Genomic DNA, 23,650 nt, shown 5'->3' on the forward strand with positions numbered 1-23,650 from the left:
CATTAGCTTAGAGATTAGGGTTATAGAAATAAGACATGGTCCCTTTCTTGCAGGGACTCACAGTTTAGTTCTGGGGTTGGCAAGCTTTAACTGCGAAGGGCCAAATAATAAATATTTTCAGCTTTGCAGGCCTTATGGTCTCTATTGGGTTATACCTAACCCTGCATAAGCAGTGGAAATGCCTAAGCAGTCAGAGACAATATGTAAATGAATGAGTATGGCTGTGTTCCAATAAAACTTTATTTACAAGTCAAGTGGCAGCATAGTACTTGGCCTGCAGGCTGTAGTTTGCTGATCCCTGAGCTAGTAAAGAAAAACTTGTAAACAATAGGTGATTACAATATGCATGTTACATAGTCTGCATGTTTGTCATGATACAGGATGTCATAGAATAGGGAGAAGGGGTCTCTGATCCAGTACAGGAACAAGAGACACCCTCAATTGAGTTTATTGAACTTGATAGATCTATGGAAATGTGTTCATTTGAATCTTTGTAATTTTGTACCCCTCTCCCTGTTCATTTAATTGTGTGCTTACAAAGATAATGCATGCTCATTGAAAGAAAACAATGCAAGCAGTACAGAAAGTCAGCACACTACAATGCACTGGTGATATACAATGTCATTGTATATCATTGGCTGAAATGAGTTTTGTCCTTCAGATGGGCATTGAGCCCAAAAAATTGGGGTGTATGTGGATATTGTGGGGCAGGTGCAGAAGAGCAATGCAGGCGAGGACCACGAGGCTTTTGGGGACCTGGCGGGTGCTTTGGTATGGCTGGATCGTGCCAGGGGTTGGCAGGCAGGTGGGGCAGGCATGTGAATTGGAGGGGAGGGGCAGCTCAGGTCATACAGAGAACTTAACAGGGCTGTGTTAAGTCAGGCAGTAGGATGGGATTGAGGCATTTGTTTTCAGCAAACGAAAGATGATTTTCCTTCTGCCTCTGAATTCTTCTATGATTGATCACCTGGCTCATCAAATTCTTCTCATTCCAAAGGTTCCCTGATCCAACTGTCAAAAGTTTCCCATACTTGGCTCCTTCCAGAATTAGTGGAGCTATTTTAAATGTTAATGTTACAGTCCAGTTTTGCTCAGGCATTGTGTCATACTAAAAGATACCCTCTAGTAACATATGAAGCAACTTTTTAATTTTTCAAGTTAAAAGTCTTCCAGTTACTTAAATATGAATTAGTGTGCTAAGGAGCCTGTGTGTTGATTTCACTCAGGGCATTAATAGTTCCTCCTGTTTAATGCCTAGGACTGTGGAGGTTTTTCTTTCTTTCTTTCTGGCTTTGCAATAGGCCTCTTTAATTTAGAGGGCTTACTCTTAATTTCCCTTTATAAGGGTAGCTGGTGAGGGCCATTAGTAAAATACGCATTTTGGAATTTGGAAAGACTCTCCAAGGTTTTGGTTGGTAGAAGGGCATTACTTATTTATAATCTCATTGCCTTGTGGGATATAGATACAGTTTCCCCAAATGCCAAAGGGGGCATTAAACCAAATGAATAAGAATATTCAGTAATATAAACCTCTGCTGAGAACAATACATGTCTTTATTTCCTTTAAGAAAAAGTAAAGGAAAATCAGTGTCTCCCATAGATGATCCTACATTGACTAGTAAGGGCCTGTTCAGGTGGTTATTTTTCTGTTTACTTTTAAAATTCTCTTCGATCACAGTTTTGTATTTCTAGCCCTTTAAAAAATGGTCAAATTCAGGAAGAACCAGGGAAGCCCCCAGTATCAATAACTAAAGCATTGCAGTTTTCATTTCTCTTCCTGGGAACGTGACAGCAGGAAGTGGCAGGCAGTAAGAGTTGTCATTGGAAAAAGAAATGAAGAAACGAGATAGAGATCCCTGCATGAGGGTTAGAATGAATCCAAAATTACTACATTAATCAGAAATGGGGCTGTGTGAACTTTAAGAAACATAATCAACTTTAATGCCTTGGTTCTGGATTGGGTGTCCTGCAAATGATTGGGAATGAAGGATTTCTAGTCGAAGTGTGTCTTAATATCTAGCATGAACGGGCTTGCAATAGATTTTTGGTGCAGCTGTTCCCTTCGACATGTCTTGGTTTTTTGGCACTAAGTTAAGAAAAAAAAAAGAAAGTTCAAGAGCAATTTCAGTAGCAATTAATGAAAGACAGAGAAACAAAACTAAAAAAAAAAAAAAAAAAAAATCCCCCCAGAGTACCTGGCAAGGGTGTTTATTATGTCATATAAGGAAGCTTGCAAGGATGCCAACTTTAATTGTCAGTTGTGTTGGCTACTGTTGGCAGTGAATCTCCTAGAATCGGAGGGTGAGCTTAGAGGCAAAAAGCAGAGAGCAATTTGGGGTTTTCAGGACATGCAGTATATTTTGAATTTTGATGAAGTCTTTTAGGGAAAAAAAAAATCCATGTACTGCTAGACTAAAAAATTATTTAAAAACACAGGGTAGAAGAGGCTGCCTAAATGTCGAGGAGCTGATTGTAGCTAATGTGCTTTGTCAGATTGCTCACGTAGAGTGTGTGCGTCCACGACTGATCTTGCAGGTGGATGGGTGTGTGCGCACTTGCCCATTTCTATGGTCTCCAATTAAGAAATGTGGAAATGGCAAATCCATGGTCTATAAACCAGTGGTTCATGAGAAGCTGCTGGAATGCTACTTTAGGGAGAAAAAACGGTGGCAGAAGAATGCTGACCTTATATCTCTCTAAATTCCTACAGCTCAGTTAGGAGTTTTATTTTATTTAAGCTTTTGAAATTTTAAGTGGCATTATCCCCTTTGTAGTGCTGAACAGAAATGTTTCCTTTTATCTCAACAGACTGTCCTCAGCTTTAGAACAGACGACTTGCAGAGTGATGGGTGAAAGCATGTGGCTTCTAATGGAGTGAGCTCATCACTACAAGAGATGAGCTTGGGGAAAATTTTCTTTTTCCCATTTGTAAGAAATATGCCTTTGCTTTAGTCAATGAGCATTAACATAAGCAATCTTTGGGCCCTGAAGATCTGGTTTTAAGTCAGTTTCCACACCAGCTTCCTTTAGGCTTGAGTTTTTAAATTGTGTTAAAATGCACATCCCTGAAAAGGTGGCAAGGTTTTTGAGTGTTATTTTTAATTTTTAATGATTTTTGTCTTACCCTCACCACCACCGTTTCTGCCTACCATTGTGGGAGTTTACATTATATTTGCTGTATTTTTTCTGTCATTATAAGGTTCATAGATTCATTGTTAGAAAGTTTGAGAAAGTCAAGGAAAGAATAAAATCAAAAATAAAGCTCAGTCTTAATTCAGCCCTCCAGAGATAATCACTTTAATAGTTTGGAATACCTTCTAATAATTTTCCCTACATACTTAAATATCTCTTCTATTCACTGGTTTCTTTTTTATTCTGAGTTTTTTTCATACCATTACATCATGAGCATTTTTCTCAATCATTAGTTTTCAAAGGCAAATTTTGTTTTAATGGGTGTTTTGAATTTTATTTATTTTGAGAGAGAGAGCGAGAGCGCATGCATACATGAGTTGGAGAGAGGCAGAGAGGGAGAGAGACAATCCCAAGCAGGCTGCGCTGTCAGTACAGAGCCCATCGCAGGGCTCGATCTCACCATGAGGTCATGACCTGAGCTGAAATCAAGAGTCAGAAGATTAACTGACTGAGCCACCCAGGTACCCCAAGGCAGATTTTGTTTTAACTGACACATGGTGTTACATTAGTTTCAGGAGTCCAACATAGTGACTCAACAAGTCTCTACATTATGCAGTACTCATCACTGTAAGTATGTTACCATCTGTCATCATACAACATTATTACAATATTTATTGGCTGTATTCCTTATGCTATACATTTCATCCAGGTGAAACTTTCTACCTGGAAGTTTGTACCTCTTAATCCCCTTTACTTATTTCACCCATCCCCTACCCCATCCCCTCTGGCAACCACCAGTGTTTTCTCCGTATTTATGAGTCTGTTTTTGTTTTTGTTTGTTCACTTATTTAATTTTTTAGATTCCACATGTAAGTGCAATTATATGATATTTGTCTGACTTATTTCAGATGGCCCTCTGTGTCCATCTATGTCATCACAAATGGCAAGATCTCATTCTTTTTTTATAGCTGAGTAATATTTCATTGTATATATCAGAAGCAAAATTTTAATGACTGTATAGTATTGAACATTTAGTCAAGTTCCCATTTTTTATTTTTATAGGTTAACAATCAGTGAACATCATTGCACTGAGACCTCTGTGGGTATCTCTGATAATTTCCTTGGGAAAAAGTTCCAAGAAAGGGAATTACTGGGGTAGAGTGCACACTGTTTAAAGTAACGTGATGTGTATTGTTAAACTGCCTTCTGGAAACAGGGTCTAGTTTACATTCCTAGCACAGATTTGCACCTTGGTGTTTCTCCTACATCTTTAAGAAATTAAAAAAAAAATCTTTTTTTTTTTGGAATCAAAGTGTTGTGCTTTGATTTTCATTAGAGGAATTGAGTATTTTTCAAATGTTTTTTAACCATTTGTTTCATATTTTGTTAACTGAGTGCTTGACCCATTTCTAGTTGGAGTATTAGTCTATATTGTTATGTAAATGCTTATTAAATATTAAGGATATTAACTCTTTGTATATTGTAAAATACACTTTTCCCTCTACCCTCCTAGGTTCTGTGGCTGGGGCCCTGGAAATTAGACTGGCAAAAGGTCGATGAACAAGAGAAAAACAGTTTATGAACGTATGCAGTGTGAAAACACACAGGAGAAACTCAGTAACTCAAAGGGGTGTTAGAACCTGAGCTTATACAAATTCTGAACAAAGTACAGTAAGTTTTTAGAGAAGTGACAAGACAAAGGAAAAGGGGGTTTGGCTGTCAGGGGAGGCAAACCTGGGAAGATAAATATGTGGGGAAACTCATGGAAGATAAGGTTCCCTGTAGTGAGTTTTGTTTGCAGACCCATTTCTGTGCAGACTTTCTGTCTTGTTCATGGCCATAAAACTTCCCAGGAGAGGGGATTTATAGCAGTCCTCATTTCTCAGAAGTTTCTGCTTTTAGTCAGATAAAAGAAACCGTGAGAAGGCTTCTTTTTGTATATGTTGACTCTCATTTGCCTTCAACTCAAAATAATCTTTATGCCAACATGGCATATTTTGGAACGGCATACTCTGATCCCCTAATATATTTGAAAAATTTAGATCTTTATAATTTTGTTTATGGTATTTTTAACCCATGGAAGTTTCAAATAATAAATAAGCAATAATTTACATAATTTAAATCATAGTAAATAAATGAATAGTAATTAAGTCGTAAGGGTTAAAGTGTTATAAAATCTGTCAGTTCTTTCCTTAGGTACTTTTTTTTTTTCTCCCTTAATTTTTAGAGATTTCATCTCCATTTCAAAATTGAAGAAGTAATCTGTTTTCTTCCAATATTTTCATGTTCTTGTTTTACATTTACTTTATCATAGGATTTATTATTACCAAAAGTAAGATTGCTTTTCTTATCTCCCATTGATTTTGCATCTTCTTTAGAAATTTCATTAGTTTCCTTGATGAATATTTTTCTACTCTGGCAAGTCAAGCAATTAGATGATTCCTTTGAAAATAATGCAAATTTTATTTCTTTTCTTTTAGCTTATCCTTAAAATATATAGATAGAAAACAGTCTGCCAGATTTTCCACAACCTCTGCCTTTTTTTTTTTTTAATATTTTTTTTTAACGTTTATTTATTTTTGAGACAGAGAGAGACAGAGCATGAACAGGGGAGGGGCAGAGAGAGAGGGAGACACAGAATCTGAAACAGGCTCCAGGCTCTGAGCTGTCAGCACAGAGCCTGACGCGGGGCTCGAACTCACAGACTGTGAGATCATGACCTGAGCTGAAGTCAGACGCTTAACCGACCAAGCCACCCAGGCGCCCCCTTTTTTTTTTTTTAAACAGAACATGTGCAGCTAAAATTGAGAACACTTTTTAGGGTCAGCTGTCTCACCATTTAGTCATGGCTGGCAAGCATCATGAGGCATCTCCATAGAATGTCCCTGGTTTGGGAACAATGGCAAAGAAAGCAAGCCTAAGATTAGGAAACGAAACGGGGCCATGACTTTAACGCTTTTATGGTCGTGTTAAACCTGCTGATGAAGTGTTAACATGCTTAATTAGAGGATTGTTTTCATTGTTCTGTAGGGAATGGATTTGAGGGAGGCCAGAGTTAATGCATGGAGACGCTTGTATTAGTTCAGGAAGGGAGGATGGTGACATGGCCCACATCCTGTCCTCACCCTGCCAACTCGTCCCAAGGAAGTTTAATCAGGTTCTTTGGTTCAATTTGCAGATAACAGAAACTACTCCAGGTGTTTAGGGAGTAGGGATCGAATACAGGGAAACAGTGCTCACTAAATTGCAGGAGCAGCTGTAGGCTGGGCCTCCAGAAGGTTTCCTAGAACAGCTCCCTAGAACTGGCCCGCCCAGTGAGGAGGCTAAAGAATCAGGAGGTCACTGTCCAACTGCTGGCTCACGATTACACCTGAGCCACCTCCAGATGGAGCACTGCTAGATCTGAATAGCAGAATGGATGGCCCACTTACCCCCACTGCACACTCTTCCTAATGCAAGTGATCCCCCAAATTAGGTCTGGGTTGTGTACTGGAAGTTATTTTAGGGTGTGCAGCTGATTGACAGAACCTAAATCACCGCCGAAACCTTAGCTGGAAGGGAGTCCGGAAGTGGTTTGTTTTTAGCCTCCCAGCTCACATTGCAGAAACACACACCAGAATGATGAGTGCATCCCCACCAAGTCCAGGTCAGTCAGGTTGCCCGTAGTGAAGACGGAGTGTGGGGGATGGGGGCAGGATATGTTTGAAAGGGAGAATCCTCTGGATTCTGTGATTGTGTTGGTGGCATGCAAAGGGTGTAGAGACTAATGTCAGGGACAAAGTACATTTTAGATTCTTTTTAAAAGTCTATTTGTTTATTTTGAGAGACAGAGACAGAGAGAGAGAGAGAGAGACAGAGACAGAGAGAGAGAGAGAGAGATTGAATCCCAAGCAGGCTCTCTGTAGCATCAGTGCAGAGCCCGACGCAGGGCTCGAACTCATGGAACCATGAGATCATGACCTGAGCTGAAAACCAAGAGCCAGACACTCAACCGACTGAGCCACCCAGATACTACATACATTTTAGATTTTTAAAAGTCTCTTAGTCCTTGCTTAGCGAAATGACTAATTGCTCTATTTTATCAAGAGTTGGTGTGAACATATTTCAAGAGAAAGGTGATCTCAAAGCTTCCTCGTGCTTCTGAAATTCTTTTGGAGATATTACTGTGTCTGAACACATTTTGTCTTCCAGTTACTTTTGTCCATCCTAGAAGCAGAAGTCAAAGGAAGGGACGCCATCTCCATGGATTCCCTCAGCCCCACCCTACCCAGCTTCTGGAATGTGCCCCAGGGGTGGTGTTACAGACAGATCCCCAGGCATGAGACACCTTATCTTGGGGAGTCTGGAGGCAGTTTGCTTATTGTCTCAGAGAAGTTGTCTAGTCTTGTGCCTAATTGAGGGGGTCAGGGCACCCTCTGGGTTCCCTGACCCCCTACCCCAAGCTGAGAACAACCATGCTGGCCGACACTTCTAGGCAGGCTTTCTTTCCTTACTGGCCGTGGAAGCAGTTCTGTCTCTCTCAACTGTGTTTTCTTTCATTCCAGCATTGTTAATTGATACAAGTTGTGTTAGGTAACCATGGAAAGTCTTATTAGGTAGCAACTAAATTGGGTTGTGGCTGCCTTCGGCTGGGTACCATTATTGCTCAGGTGGCTGAGCTCACAACAGTATTGGCATTATCCCCGTCTCCCTGAATATTTTCATTAAAATCTCTTTTGTCTCCTGGCCATCTCATGTAAGCATAATGTACTCTTTTGCGTCACTTAGCCTCAAATAAACTCATCAATGGGAAGTTTGGGTGGAGACATAAGCCAGTGATTCTTTGCCATAGAGCCAGCAGCTGGTGCCCTCCTCCTCAGCAGCAGCCTGGGACCAGGAGGCTCTCCTGCCAAGAATGTGCCATGCTGAGGTGCAGGACAATCTGACGTGATTGGGACATTAATGATTACAAGTGTTGTAGGCACCTCCTCTTCAGATTGGCCAGGTGTGCTTATAGACGTAGCTCTTAGTCTTGTAATCAGTTGCTCTGTGGGCAGGATCTGTGCTGGGCAGAGAGGAGAGAAAACAATTCAGAAATGGTTTCAGAATATATAAACCTAGCCAGAGAAACCGAATATACACACACAGTTATGATGCCATAACTCACATTATAAAGCAGAACCTGTATTTCTGAAGATGGGTTGCACCTTGAAAGGTGTTTATTATTAAAATATATATTTACTCCAGGGGTACCTGGGTGGCTCAGTCAGCTAAATGTCCGATTTTGCTCAGGTCATGATCTCACAGTTCGTAAGTTCGAGACCCATGGCCAGCAGTGCCCTGACAGCTCAGAGCCTGGAGCCTGCTTCAAATTCTGTGTCTCCCTCTTTCTCTGCCCCTCCCCTGCTTGTGCGCTCTTTCTCTCAAAAATAAATAATAAAACGTTAAAAAAATTTTTTTAATATATTTATTCCTGGAAACAATATATACATGAATATTGGTTTTCCAGATTTGCCTCCAAAAAGCCCACTTAAATCTAGTTTTACATTCCTTCATTTGCAGTACAAGATAATAGACAATACTGTCATATGTGTTTCATGCAGTTTTTGGCTGCATCCTGCCTTTGGTGAGTTGATTAAACCCCAGCCTTGGACTTCGAAGCTCATTCACCAACCTCAAAATGACAGGGAAATGGCAGGACAGGGCTGGCCACTGGTTCTCAGACTTAAGCAGGCATCAGAATTGCCTGGAAGGCTTGTAAACTACATTCCTGTGATTCACTCCAGGAGTTCTCATTCAATGGGTCTGGGGTGGGGCCCAAGAATTTGTATTTCCAACATGTTCCCAGGTGATGCTGAGGTTGCTGGTTGCTGGAGCACAGTTTGAAGACCACTGGAGTAGACACAGGAGGAAATTTACTCCCTAACGTATCTCAATTCTTGATGATGAGATTCTGTGCAAGCAGCAGTGCCCCGCTCCCAAACACCTGAATAAATCCCGACAAGAACCAAGCACAAACCATCCTTTGTTGACAAGGCCTGTGTGGTCTGTGCTTGCATTCCCTTTCTTCCTGAGCCTGGCATTGGACATCACTCTGCAAACAGATGGGGTAGAAGAGAAATTTATTCTCTCCATGGTCTCTGGAATTCGAACATGCCTTGGGGACATCAGGGAACAAATGTGTGTCCCAAGGAGTCATGGAACAGTGTGACAGCCTTCCTCCTTTGTCTAGGCCCAGTGCTCTACTCTGCAATGGCAGGTGCAGAAGCTTGGCTTTTCCCAAAGTCTGTTGAAGTCGAGACCCACAGCTAAGAGTTCCCAGGGAGGCTCCCTCAGGCTTTCCAGAAGTTTGGAAACGGGGGACAGGACCAGAGCTTGCCATCTGGGTCTCAAGATGGACAGAAATGGGGGCAGTGGGAGGTACTGAGTAAGACACAGCTAAGATCAGGTTTCACCCCAACGAATTCCCATTTCTGCTTCCAGAACTTCTGACATGTCCAGCTCCCCTGCCTTTTGTGCATCTCTCCATCTCCACTCACCTGAAGTTCTTTAGCCACTTCTTTGTGCCAGAAGGAGGACATCAATGGGGTGATGTGGGGTGGGGGCCGCAGCCTTCATAGCGTCACCAACGGAGATCCTGCCGGTTTGCTCCTGTGGCCCAGATATCTGTGGATTTGAACGCTGTGCCCTCCTCACATGTCTTCCACTTGGACACACATCACCTCCAGGGAACAAACATGGTTTTCTCTTTTGATTTTGCAAAAGGACAACAAAAACTTTGGAGACTTGTTTTATTTTTTATTAAATAATAAAATGGAATTGTAAAAAGCGTCTAAATGCTGTATTTACCAATTGATTGGCTTTCTCTCTCTTCTCTAAGCAGATAGCCTCAGAATGGAATAAGGGAAAGCATAAGGGACACTTACAAGGGAAAAAGTGAGAATGTTTTGTTAGTTGATATTTCAACATTAACTATTAAATATTTTTCAGACTGCTTATAAAGCACAGGGGAGGTTTGGAGGATGGAAACACAGAAGTTGCCTTTAATTTTCTCATGTTGTGATACCTCTTGCAAAAAGTTGACAGGGCCTTCCCTCCCTGCACATGTGACAGCTCTGTGGGTGAGAAGGGGTGTTGGTGCCCAGCCTCCTAGCTGCTTCCTCTCCCTCAGGTTATGTCCCCAAGTAGCTGGCACAGAAGAGCATGTGCCCCCACATTTCATGGGGTGCTCCCTGCAGACTTTTATGGTCTGTCCTGGACTAAAACATTACACTGCCTTTTGTGGGCAAATTCTATTTCTCATTGTTGTATTTTCAAACACATGGAAGGGAGTCTTCATGGGATGTGTGACTTGGTGCTCCAAATGGTGTCATGATCCTTACTGTAGTTGTTATATTGCCCTTATGATTGACTACAACTGGCATCTGTGTATGTTTCTCTCTGATTTATTTTCTATTTGCCCCTCTCTAGTGGGATCTTGTGTGTGATAATGCCTGGAAGGTCCATATCGCTAAGTTCTCCTTACTGGTTGGATTAATCTTTGGCTACCTAATAACTGGATGCATTGCTGACTGGTGAGTACCAACATGCCGTGTGCACGAACCTTTGGAAGCCACAGCAAGCCTTTGCTGGCTAAAGAAGAATGGTCAGTGTTAGCTTACTGTAACTAGGTTTTTTCTCTGCCCTGGTGTTGGTGCTGGTGCAGAGGGCTGAAGCCATCACCTGGAGAATCCAGAACCAAAAGGATTGGCCAGTGCATACAACAGACCCTTTTGAAGTGAGAATTTAAAGTCATTGCAATTTGCTAGCTGCTAAGTCTAGCAAAACCTGCATGCAACTTGCAGCCCCATCTGCTCCTGATGTTTATTGTTGTGTTGGGAAGAGTTTGAGGGCTCTGTGGGCTGGGCTCTGAGGAGGTAGGTGTATGAGATGCATCAACAAATGGGGAGAGGAGGAGCTAGAAAGTCCACCCACATGATTTGAATGGGTAGGCTGATGACATTTCCAAATACCATGCAGATTTCAGAGAGGCACAGTCCTTTACAGTTGGCTTGGCCAGGAGACACCTCTGCAGGGTCCATGGGGAAGGTGGATCTTGTAAGGTAGACAGCATTTGGATAATGGATGGATATTTGCAGGTGGAGGAAGGGTGGTGACCAGAGGTGAGAATGAATATGCTTTACTTGGGTGGGTAAGGAGTTCTTAGTGCCTGGAGCAAAGTGTGTGGTTCATGATAAAGTGAGAAGGTTAGAAAGATGGAGAGGAGTAGTGAAGAGAATTATAATGATGATGATAATGATGATGATAGCAACAATATTAGCAGCTAACACTTACTGATTATTGTTGCCAGGCACTGTGCTAAATATTTCTATGCATTAAAATATCCCATCCTCAGAGCACCCCTGTTAGGTAGATACTACTTATTATCTTTGTTTTATAGTAGAAAAACAGAAGCACAGAAGTCTAAGTAAAATCCCAGGTTTACTCAGCTTTTCAAGCTGGATTTGAACAAAAGCCCAGTGGCTCCAGAGCCTGCCTCTTCACAAGCATGCTACAGCACTTTTATTTAAGGCACCATGTGGTCACAAGGACAGCAGCGAGCACACATCTGAGCAGCATTGCCCAATGGTGACGGGGTTGTCCAGTAATGAGACTGCTCTAGGAGAGAGGTGTGGGGTAGCTGTTCTCCCACTCTTGACATTGTTTTGTTTTTAAAGGGACTTTTTGTGAATAGGGACTTCTTGGACCCAGTGATGTAATAAGGGCTAAGAGTGATATGGAGCAAACTCCTGACATCGTGGCTTTGCTCTGCACTGTTCCTGTACCCTGGTTAGCTGACACAGCTGGTTGAGGCCGTCCAGCAAGAGGCTGGAGGGGGGCAGGGGAGCAATAGAGCAGCAGGTGGGGCCCAGAGGGGTTCCAAAAGCACTTTCAAGTTCTGGAAATTTCTTTCCAAAAGCAAACATCTATTTGGGAGTTCCTTGCATTCACAGGTAATGTGACTTCCTGTGTGTTCAGAATTTGCTTAATCAGCATTTGTAAATGCTTCTTAAGGACAAGTTCCCTGGGAACGGTATCAGAGAAGCTGTCAGTGACCTCTGAAAACCTATACTACAGCCCCCTTGAGGGTTTTTTTTTTTGACATGGTCATGGGGAGGAGTGGGGAAGTGGGAGGAGCGTAGGGTTTTTTCCACCAAATACTTGAGCGTATAGGTTTTCAGAGTAAACTGTTACTAATTTGGAACATACTGTAATCCCAATATTTTCACCACAAGGACTTTTGTTTCCCAGTGATCTGCGTTGAAATAGATGAGGAAGATATACTAATATAATCCATGTCACTTCTTTCTAAAAACTGCAGAGTTGGCTGAGGTTTGAGTGTCCTTATTCAATTATATAATGGGAAAGTAAACATGGACTTCTATTAATGGATCAGTCTGTAATGGCTTCAACTGTTTAGAAGTTGTTTTTGTGATTTCTTACCTCTGGCACATACCTGCTGTTTGCGTCCCTGATCACACACCAGGCCTGGGGACAAAAGGCAGAGGAGTTTGGAGGTCTCCTTTTGCAAATAGCCAGAGCCTCATGCTGCAAAGCCACGTCTCTTGGCGGTTGCTTTTCCAAAGTCTGGGGTGAGTGGGCGAGGGGTGCCCGGAGAGCCAGGCCAGGCTGCTTTGTGCTGTGGTTCTTGAACATCTTGAGAGGGCCTCAGTTCCAGCTTGAAAGTTTGGTGTTTTCCACCCTGTATTTATTATAATTTATTTTTGGCCTTTGACTCCCTGCTAGAGCCTTGCTGAAAGGAAATAAGCACATTTAGAGGGAACTTCAAACTTCACAGCTGCTAGCACCCATTTCATGGCCACATAGGGAAGTTGACCAAGTCCTAGGTTAAGCTTTCTAAGACTGAAGTCAGCATATAATGAAATTCAGGAATACACTTTTTTTTTTAAAGTCATCTCTACACCCAATGTGGGACTTGAACTTACAACCCTGAGATCAAGAGTCAAATGCTTTATTGGCTGAGCCAGCCAGACACCCCAGTACACCTTTTTCTTTAAAAAGGTATCATTTTCCACACAAATCTTGTTTGGGGATATACACTATATACTGTCCTATAATGTGTTAGTTGAGACGTTTGAAAGGGAATAGCCCAGTCTCTGTTCTTGCTAGATGAGCTCCCTTCCTTCCGTGGTTGGTTCTGTTGCTGGATATTGAGCACACTTCCCTCCACGAGCCCTCTACATAGTCTACAACTGGCACTGGGCCCTGGGTCCTGGGCCCTGGCCTTTCTAGACTGCACCAGAGGACCCCTTGCCCTCTAGCTCCTGGCTGAACCTGGCCATGGGGAGAGAGTACCAGCTAGAGGTCTGAAGGAGAGATGATAGTGAGGCGGGATGTTTTTGTCCCCAGCTGGGTCTCTGCAGGGCTATCAGAGGCTAGCTGCCTCCCATTAGGAGCCCCTCCACATGGCACCTCTCTCTCTGGGTTCCCAGACCATCTTCCCCCTTATCCCCCTTCTGCTAGCAGACCCAAATTTCTCTTACAGCCTGCCCAGCCTTTTGCAAATAATCCCTTTATTAAAATCTCCTCAACTCATTTTGAGTGGGGCATCTGTTCCCTATTGAGAGCCTGTATTACTTCTCAATGGCTGCTGTGACGAATTACCATGCACTTGGGGGCTTCAATTAATGAACTCACAGGTCTGCAGTTCATGGAAGGCTAAATTCTAGGTGCCGACAGAGTTGCATTTCTTTCTGGAGGCCCCAGGAAGTAATCCTTTCCTGTGCTTTTTCCAGCTTCCAGAAACTGCCCACATTTCTTGGCTTGTGGCCCCTTTTCTAACCTCAAAGCCAGCAATGGCAATCAGGTCCTGTTCACGCTAATATCTCTCTGGCTCCCTACGGCCAGAAGAGGGTCTCCATGTACTTAGACTGGATCCACCTGAACGAATCACCACCTCGTCTCAGGGTCTTTAATCGTATTTGCATCTGCAGAGCACTTTTGCCATGAAAGGTAACATATTCACATGTTCTGAGGAGTAGGACGTGGACATCCTTGAGGCCTTGAGGGCCACTCTTCTGCCCTCCTTTAGGTCCCCCGTCTGCATTACAGACTTAGGAGTGTAGTTTTGTCAGACATCTCTGAGCGGGATCCTCCTCTGGATGGAGCCAGTTCACACTAAGACTCCAGCGATTGTAACAGTTGTTGAACGCTTACTGAATCACATATCCCCACCTGACAGTAGCCCCCTTAGGTCGGCAGTAACTGGTCCCTCCTAAAGAAAACTCAAGGCCCGTTTGAACAAGCTTAGTCTTTCCCAAGATCACGTAGTTTCTAAGTGGTGAACCTGGATTCAAATCCAGGGTGTCTGCTTTCAAAGACCATGTTTGCCCCAGAGTTCCTAAAAATAATTTTTACTTCATGATTTTAGCAACCATTTGGGATGGAGAGATTTAGAATAGTTTCTACAAGTTAAAAAAAAAAAAATCAGGATCTTTTCTAAAGTATTGGAACAGGGCAAACCATGTTTGGTGGGCAGCTGGGATGTAGATGTGTAGGAAGGAATCATACAAGCTAAACATTTAACTGTTTGGTCTATGCTACACATTGTGCCTGTATCTGCCATCTCTTAATGATCTCGATGCTGTGAAGTCAGACTGTTATCCCCACTTTACAAACAAGGGGAGAAAAGGGAAATAAAAATGGAGAAGGTAGATCTCATCTTTGTTTTCCTTCATTTCAGGAGACCAACTAAGCCATATTCTAAATTTATTTCTTTAAATGAATTGGGTTTGGATAAAACTACGTATAGAATCTTAGGCAACAAGGGCTTAATGACCCCAGCACCAGTCAAAGGGACATAATGGCTAAAAACTCTTGACAGGATAGTTGACTTCCATTGGCATTGAGTTCATGGCCTTGGCTTCATTTCATTAAACTAGTGTGACTAATGGGGATGGTTAGAAGCCTAAGAAATTATGGATGAAATTGTTTCCTGTAGTACCCTCCCCCCAAATTTTCTTGAAATTATATCCATTTCTTTCATAGGACAAGGATATACATTACAGAGTATTGGTTTTTTCTTAATAGCTTTATTGAGAGGTAATTTATTTACCATAAAACTCACTCAGTTTAAGTGTATAACTCAATAAATATTAGTATCTTTACAGAGTTATACAACCATCACCACATTCTAAGTGTCAAACATTTCTAGCACCTTAAAAGGAAATCTTGCATTCACTTCCAGTCATTTCCCTATTCTCATCCTGAGCCCTAGGCTGTGAATCTACTTTCTGTTTTTATTGGTCATAAGACTGTCACAAGGATGTCTAGGCGAGCTTAAGCCATTCAGCAACTCTTTAGGTGTTTGGGGTGCCAGGCTTAGATTTTTTTTCCCCTTGGCAGATAGTCCACTACTCCAGTTTTTCTGTGAGCTAGCCTTCTAGTTCAAGCCAATTATATTTATGTTAATTTGTGTGATGGAGAGTTTGGTTTTGTTTTTTGGTTTTTTTCCTAATGAGTTGATGAAGGAAAAGTTGGAAAGGTAGCACTGGAAGGATGGAGAACTAGTGACTTCCTTTCCCTGGGACCACCCCTACTGTCCTGCCAGCCCCACCTAGAAGCACATCGCCCCCTAGCGGTCACCGATCTTGCACAAGCCCACTCTGTAGCCCGCCAACCTAGTGTTTGTGCTGCCCTTTTCAGAAACACAGTGGGCTGGGTTCTTTCGACCACCACCACCGCCCCCCACCCCGACCCCCCCGCCTTGCTGCCTAGTAGGCTTCACTTTCAGGTCCACACTCCTTATTTAAAGTTCAGCCTGTCCTAGTTTAGCCTGTGATCCCTTAAAAAAAAACAAGCCAGCAGCCATCAGGGCCCTGATTCTGATAGGCCGCATGTACCTGAGGTCAGGTAGGACGACTTAACATCCCAGAAAAAGGAAATGAAGCCACTCAGCTCAGTGTCCATGTTGACTTTGGAGCCAAATCCAAAGGTCAGCGATTTCTCAGCACATTTTATGCTGGGTGTGTCGAGGTTTGTGTTTGGGGAGTTACTATTGATTTTGTTACTCTTGCCTTGAATCATCCTCCTACATACTTAGAAACAGACTTGCCAACAGGAATGGAGTCCCTGTCTCAATTCTGTTCAGTAGCTGTTTGACCTCTGTCCCCTTATGTACAAAACAAGGGTTTGGGCTGAATGTCTCCTGAGGGACCCCTAGATCTACCAAGTTGGTGTAGACACTACAAAGCCTTTTACTGTAGTGAGTACAGATCAACATCTGTAGAGCACCGGCTAGATACAGGGTTTCAGCATCTAGCATTCATCCTGTTTAACGATGATTCCTAATTTTTTCCCTCTCCATATGCAGGGTTGGCCGGCGGCCTGTGCTGCTTTTTTCCATCATCTTCATTCTGATCTTTGGACTAACTGTGGCACTGTCAGTGAATGTGACAATGTTCAGCACACTCAGGTTCTTTGAAGGATTCTGCCTGGCTGGGATAATTCTTACCTTGTATGCATTACGTAAGTAAGAGCCTTCACAATTGTCTTGAAAAAATTAGTAAAAGTAATTGCTGCTGCCTATGAGGTTATGGGCAGGGCGCCCTGCGTGCTGGCGGTTTGGGATGACAGTCTTTTGGAAGCACAAACTCTAGTGGCCTCAACTGTTCTGGAAAAGTTTTTCAGGCAATGTCATCCAACACTCCGTTCTGATTTCCAGCTTGGGCTCAGGGCTCATGAGAGGACGTGGAGGGTCACACAATTGCTTGGAGGAGTGGGGATCAGCCCGCTCCTGATATGGAGGGGCTTTTGCTTTCCTCCAGAATCTTCTGTGTTGACATTCTGTGTACTTCCAAATCCAGTGCGTAATTGGGCATCCCTGAACTTAGTTCCGGAACAACACACTGAGTCCCACTGTTGGTTGGTCTAGGCTCAGCATTCTGATTGGCTCTTTGACAGTGTTTCTTACTTTTTTTCTCGAGGGTTATGTGGAGTCCAAATTTTCCACATTCTGTCGTGTCCAGATGTGGCCTTATGTAATCTGGACTTGAACCCTCAGCATTGGTATTTGAAGAGCAAATGGTAGCATTTGTTAGTATTTGCTCTTTTTAGGGTGAAGAAAAATGTCCTGCACTGACCTATCATGCTCGTTGGCTGTATTAATTCCCTTGTCAGATGTGGTTATATGTCACCTCTTTGTAGTTGAGATACAGCTGCAAACTCACAGGGAGGAGGAAGGTTTTAGGCATTGATGTTTTACTTATTTCCTGGTTTTATACTTTCTATTTACCTTGTAGAAAGATCTGTTAGGGACAATGTAAAATGATTCATAATGTATTTTGCCTGTTTCTTTCCTTTTGACAACATGGGTAGGAATCACATCAAGTGGCAATGCCCTATAGTTCTGATTTTCTTAGATTTGTATATTAGACTCAGTAACACTTTTGGGTAACCTGAATTTTTGCTCCCTATTGTAGAGAATAGAAATAGGATCACTTTATAACATAGTCTTATAGTCACAAAGGAGGAATGAGCATAGAGAAAGGTGACAGATGTATTCTTCCAGATCCACAGCGGGCAGGTTCTGTCTTCCTCTTCCAACACTCAACTGAATTTTACTTTCTTAGAAATCACCGTTGCCAATTTTTATTTGCATTTATTTTGGAACCCTTGCTTCTGGCAGGGAGGGTTTCTTTAGGAATATGTGCATTCAAGGTCAGTGGGTCTGGGTGATGGCTGTTTGGAGGTTTTGTTTCTTTGAGCAAACAACATGGGCATCAGGCTTGAACGTTTGCAGACAAAATGCCAGTGCCAGTGTTTGGCCCTATCCACCCTGCGGTCCGTGGAGAGGAGGAGGTTCCTTGCTCTGTTTTCTGGAGGAGAGCCCTGGCCCTGCTTTCAGATGCTCACCTGCCCCACACGTGTGCAGGCGTGATGGGTTTTCCCCTTTAGGCAGCTGTCCTTGCCAAGCTCCAGGTTCTCTCAGGAGGACATCAGCCCAGTGCATCCTCACGCATGCCGTGAGAGGCAGAATAGAATGGCTCTGCTCAGGAGCATTTCCTCCATCTCACCACCCCGGCACTTCTCAGACTCAGAGAGGGAGTGTTAATGGAAAACTGTCGGAAAACAAAGATGGCATACCAGTGTACCTTGCATGCCAATCGCTAGTGGATGGCTGAGGCTGCCAGAGAACTCAGAGAAGCCTTCGGAGGACACTGGGCGAAACCACCTAGAGCCATTGGCCATGTCTGCCCGTGATAAGCGAGGAGGGTGGGGAGGCACTTGCCATCTGTACGACTCTCCCTGAATGAAGCCAAAGCAGGAGACCAATTCTCCTGACCTGCATTGTTTCAGCCTCACATGGAATGGTTTCACTGACGTGTGTGGTGACATCATGCCATCCGCCCTGCAAAAACTGTTGTTGTGTTTACTATGGAAAATGAAGCGAAGGATGTGTCTTCATGAGATTACACAGTAGAAAGTTCTCTGCCACTACAGAACCATGCTTGGGTGTGCTTGTCCCAGGAAACTGCTGTGCACAGAATCATATAACCTGGTCATCTTCAGACTTTTTTCTGTAAAGGGCCAGATAGTAAATACTTCAGATTTTGCAGGTCTCTGTTGCAGCCACTGGACTCTGCCACTGTATCTTGAAAACAACCGTAAATAATATGTAAATGAGTAGGTGTGGCTGTGTGCCAACAAAAATTCACTTACTGAAACAGAAAGCAGGCCAGGTTTGACCAATGAGCCATAATATTTCAGCCACTGATATGTGTGAGTCTCTCTCTGTCCACTGGCTTCTAGGGAGCTCTAAAAAGCTTAGACTCTAATCTAGCATGTGCGTGATGGGCCTGTCAAGCTGAGCTTTAAACTCTGGCCTCTCTCCTAATTCCTTCTGAACTTTCCTGCCTTCATTTGTCTTTCGCCCCATTTTCCTATTTCCGTAATGCAAGTGTTAACTTTATTGCGTGTGTTTGTGCTAGGAGCCTTACATTTTTTTTGGGAAATGAAGCCAGGCATGAATAAATAATTATTTTCTTAAATCGGGATTCCACGTCAAACACTGTGACAAATATCATTGCAACGAACATTTTCAAGTATCAACCTAGCAGTCCTCTGAGTTAATACCGTATCTGATAGAGCAAAGTTAAAAGGATGTCAGCGAGTAGTGGGAGTTCATTGACTAATATCTAGACAATGTAAATTAGGGGGAGGTTGAGTCATGGCAGGAGAGCTAAGACTGGCAAGGGGAATCGAAAGTGGAAATGAAGTTGTAACAGGCAGACCAGATGGGGTAGGATATGGAATGTGCTGGGCTGAGATAGCCCATCTCTCTGGCAGTTTGGGGCAAAGACAGAGGCTGGTGATAAAACGTTGAGAGGCAAGCTCCCCAGTCAGTCAGGCAAGCTGAGTCTACGTGCCTGCTAGTGTTTATACCCGGGTAGTATATGTGCTTAGTTAATGCTTGGGAATTTGTTTTGCATAAAGGAAAGGTCACAGGGTTGAAATATTTATTGACTCTGAAGAAAAGTTTTTATATTTGGGACATTGATTATTTGGAAAATACATTCTTAATGGTCCCAACGTTTTCTCCCTGCTTCAGCCGTGAGGTTTTTTATCTCACTTAATGCATCTGCTGGAAAGGCCTGTACTGTCTCAGAAGAGAACTGGATATTGTCCTTTTTTTAGCCTTGCAGGTGCTTGGCGATGTAAGGAGGGGAAGTACTGATTTGTGCACATTTTGTTTCTTGTGTAGCTTGCCGTGAGCGTGGACTCTCAGTTTTGAGAAATGCTGCTGACTCGTGAAAGTTTTCGGCTTTATGTGCAAGGCGGCCTGAGGTTTTTTGTTTTTTGTTTTTTGTTTTTGTTTTTTGTGGTTTTTTTCTGCTTTGGAATTTTTCTAAGGTACATTCCAGTTAAATACGCCATCCTTTAAACTTTTGTTTCTTTCAAGTCATCAAAGGGAGATGTGGTTGTGTAATTAGGACATAAAATAGAGATTATTGGCATCTTCCCCAGGAGTTTTTACATGGAAGCGGAGTGCTTGGCACCAGAGTGAACCAGTGAAGGTGGATGGGTTTGTGTGTCCCTGTCTTCCTGGAAGGCCATCATGAGACACTGAAATAATTAAATATACTTGGGCTCAATCAGGGGCTTAATTGTATCCCTTTGCCTCTGGACTGAAAAAAAAAAAAATAAGGGAGAAAATCTTGACTCTGCTAAGCAAGGGGTGGGGAACCACAGACTGAGAAAGGAAGCAATGGATTACATTTCCTTATTTGTTTATGAATGAAGTCTTCTCAAAGACTAAAGAAATAGTCACTTTTCAGTACAGGCTGTCATGATGCCTTGTGGTATGAATTCTTTCTCCAGCTGGGTTTCATAACATCACAGAAGGGTACTGCAGTATCATTTCAAATGTATCTTTCTTCAAAAGAAGCCCATACGAGATTATCGTTTTTAAGTTAATTTGATGTTGATGTAACAAGTCTTATGGGAGACAATTTTTTTAAATATAAATACTTTTTCTAGTCTCTCTCCTCATTTGATCTCTGTCTTCCCCCTCCCCATCACTGCCAACCTCCCCTGCCCCCAATTTGAAATAATGAACACTACTTTTTGCTGGCAGAGACCATATTTTAGTTAATATGGGCAAATGAATGTCACCTCCTTTGTTTTGTTTTTGGACCTAACAACTGTGAACACTTTTCTTGAAAATTGCTCTCAAAGCTTCATGTTCTCAGTAGAACAACCCTCCCTAAACCCAATCAGCCTCAATAACTGGATGATTTTTACACATAATCAGGCAGTAACCAGAAGTGTCACAGGTGACTAAGGTACTGAGTATTTCGCAAAATTAGAAGCCAGGTCTAATTGGCAGATAGACTCAGAAAAGACTTGAGTTTGCTCAAGGGGTGATGTTCTCTGTCTCACATGGCACTGATGGGTTTAACTTCACACTGAAGTGGTCAAGTAATTCCTAATGTGCTGGTGTTGGGTGACTCTTCCTCACAATTGCATATATTTCTGTAACATGCTGTCTTTCTTAACTATTATTCCTTGGAACATATTTCAGTCAGATGGGTTGTTAACACCAAAGTCATACTGTACATTAACAAAAGAAGAAGAAGAAGAAGAAGAAGAAGAAGAAGAAGAAGAAGAAGAAGAATTGACTGAGCCAAAACTCTTCAGGTAGTGAGTTGCTGAACTGTGGAATAAATAGAACGGTGATTGCCACTGTCCGGTACAAATGACCTCCCCTGGCTTGTGGTTCTCTTCTTCTGTGGAGCAAATATTGGCAGCGCGTTCGGGCAAAGGGGAAGTTTCACGTGAATTTGTGGTTGTCCACCACAGCCTTCCTCTTTCCCCTCTCACCCCTCCCCATCTTCAGATTCTGGGCCCTCCCCAGAGCAGCAAGACAGAGCCAGAACCCTGATCTTCTGGCGGGACCAGCTCTACTGACGGCTTTTTTCCACCAAGGAAATGAATCAGAGTTTACCAAAAGCCTTTGACAAATGCTTTTTTTTTTTTTAAGCTTGGGAAGAATTTTGCGTTTATCCAGATTCAGACTAGAGTAGCTGGGAAATCAGAACAGACTGGGGCTTCCCCACCAGTCTTTTTCTTCACTGGAAACTTTACTAAGCACGCAGGCAGACTGTGAAGAGTAAGGGAGTTAATCTATAAGCAAATACATATATATATATATATATATATATATATATATATATATATATATATCCTCTCCCTCTCTACCTGCCTCTGTCACTGCTCTGAGGAACCATCGCTTCTTGGGGGTAACCAGGAAATATTGAGTCAGTACAGAAGCTCCTGGTCTGTGAGCTCTAGTCCCCAGGAGGGAGACAGTGTGGCAGCCAGTTAGGGCCATGCTTCTCACTGGCCCCACACGCTGGGGATGAGTTGTCCAACAGAGAACCAGAAAATGCCACTGAGGACTGATTTTTCTCACTTTAAAGTGAGGGGCTCTTACCCAGAGGAAGGGTAAGTGGCTGGGTGGTGTCATTGAGCCCCACACACCCAGTGTTCTTCTGTCCAGAAGTCAGGCCAAGACAGCGTGTATATATTATCTAAAAGTATAAGTAGGCTTTGAAGCACCTCTTTCTTTGGGTGTTTTAAATTTGCTGAAGATGGTCCTGTCTCAAAATCACGGGGATAAACAGCAGATATTTAGATATCCAGCATTTTGAAATCAGAGTATTGGATGCTGAAAGCTGTATGCATTCTTAAGGACGAGGTTTTTCTCACACTGGAATTTTAGTGGTGCTTCAGTTGAAACAAAACAGTTCACCACACTAACAGGGGAAGTAGAAAGATCTAGAAATCAGGAGATCTGAGCTATGGTGTGAGCTCTGCCATGGACTGACTCTGTGTCAGTGACAAATTGCTTTATCTGTAAGCTTCTGTCTCCCCTGTCTATTAAGTCAGGGCACAGGCTTTCAAACTGTGTCCTGTGGAACTGTTCAATCCCTTCCTGGAACCATGTGTGGGGGAGATGGACAGAAAACAACAACAAACAAACAAACAAAAACAATGGATTCTATATGACAACATTTAATATTGCTGTAAAAAAATAAACCAATAACAACAAAACCAAATGGAAAACCACAGGTCTCCACCATTCCTTCTATGGCTCTTGAGTTCTAAGCTCAACTTCAGTGTTGGAGGGGCATGAAACCAGATGTGCTTGGACCTTGAATTGTGTTACTGTGTCTTGCCAGATAAACCCTCCTTTCGATAGTTTACCTTTTGGTCTTTGGTGACCCTCATGGAAACACAAGACTGCTTTCTTCTTCACTCATTTGCTTGGCAAACATGTGAGGGCTTACTAGGTGCCTGGGGAATGACTTGGGCACTTACCAGGCACTGTCAAGTGCTGAGCACACAAAGGCAGACGCACCTTCCTGCCGTCCAGGACCGTCAGAGGTTAATGAGTAAAGATGAGAGACAGGCCCTGGTTGAAGTGAGAGTGTCAGGAAGCGACCTCTGAACCATGAGGTCGGGGTCAGGGAGAATAGGTGCTTGCTATTTGCAGTGGGTGCTCAGAGGTCAAGGAGACTAATAATTCTGGGGACTTTGGGTGATTTGGGACTGATTGGAACCCAGAGTCTGAATCACAAATGGCACAGCCTGGGAAGGAGTCTGGGACAGTGCACAAAGTCCCATCCTCCATGACCCTGGGACAGTGTCAGGCTACTGAAGGATCTCAAGCAAGAAAGGCAAACCTTTATGTGCTTTGGGGGAATCACTTAGGCTGTGGCAGTGGAGAGCAGACCAAGGAAGAAGGTCATGCTAAAAGCTGGGAGCTGGTGCAGGATCCAGGTGCAGAAGAAGAGCCTGAAAAAAGCCATGGCCACAAGGAAAGAGACTTTAAGGAGGTGGAATCCACAGCCTAGCTGATTGAAGAACCGGGAGAAGGGAGAGGGGGGACCAGGTGGCCAGCTTGGACAATTGGATGGATTTCCCCCCAAGTGATGAGACAAGAGATGCAGCCCAGGCATCCTGATTCCAAATCCTT

General features: G+C 43.0%; 1 protein-coding gene across 2 annotated transcripts in view; it reads left to right on the forward strand.

Moving 5' to 3' along the window:
• The window catches only part of SLC22A23 (solute carrier family 22 member 23), a 185,064-nt gene that overhangs the window by 30,516 nt on the left and 130,898 nt on the right, over window positions 1-23,650 (forward strand). For both annotated transcript variants that reach the window (XM_086706405.1, XM_086706406.1), the window contains exons 2-3: window positions 10,582-10,685; window positions 16,484-16,638. In XM_086706405.1, coding sequence (XP_086562531.1) covers window positions 10,582-10,685; window positions 16,484-16,638 — 259 coding nt within the window. The remainder of the gene's footprint in view (window positions 1-10,581; window positions 10,686-16,483; window positions 16,639-23,650) is intronic.

The sequence above is a fragment of the Puma concolor genome, chromosome B2, assembly GCF_028749965.1.
Source record: "Puma concolor isolate L17-30 chromosome B2, mPumCon1.1.hap2, whole genome shotgun sequence".
NCBI classification, from domain to species: domain Eukaryota; kingdom Metazoa; phylum Chordata; class Mammalia; order Carnivora; family Felidae; genus Puma; species Puma concolor.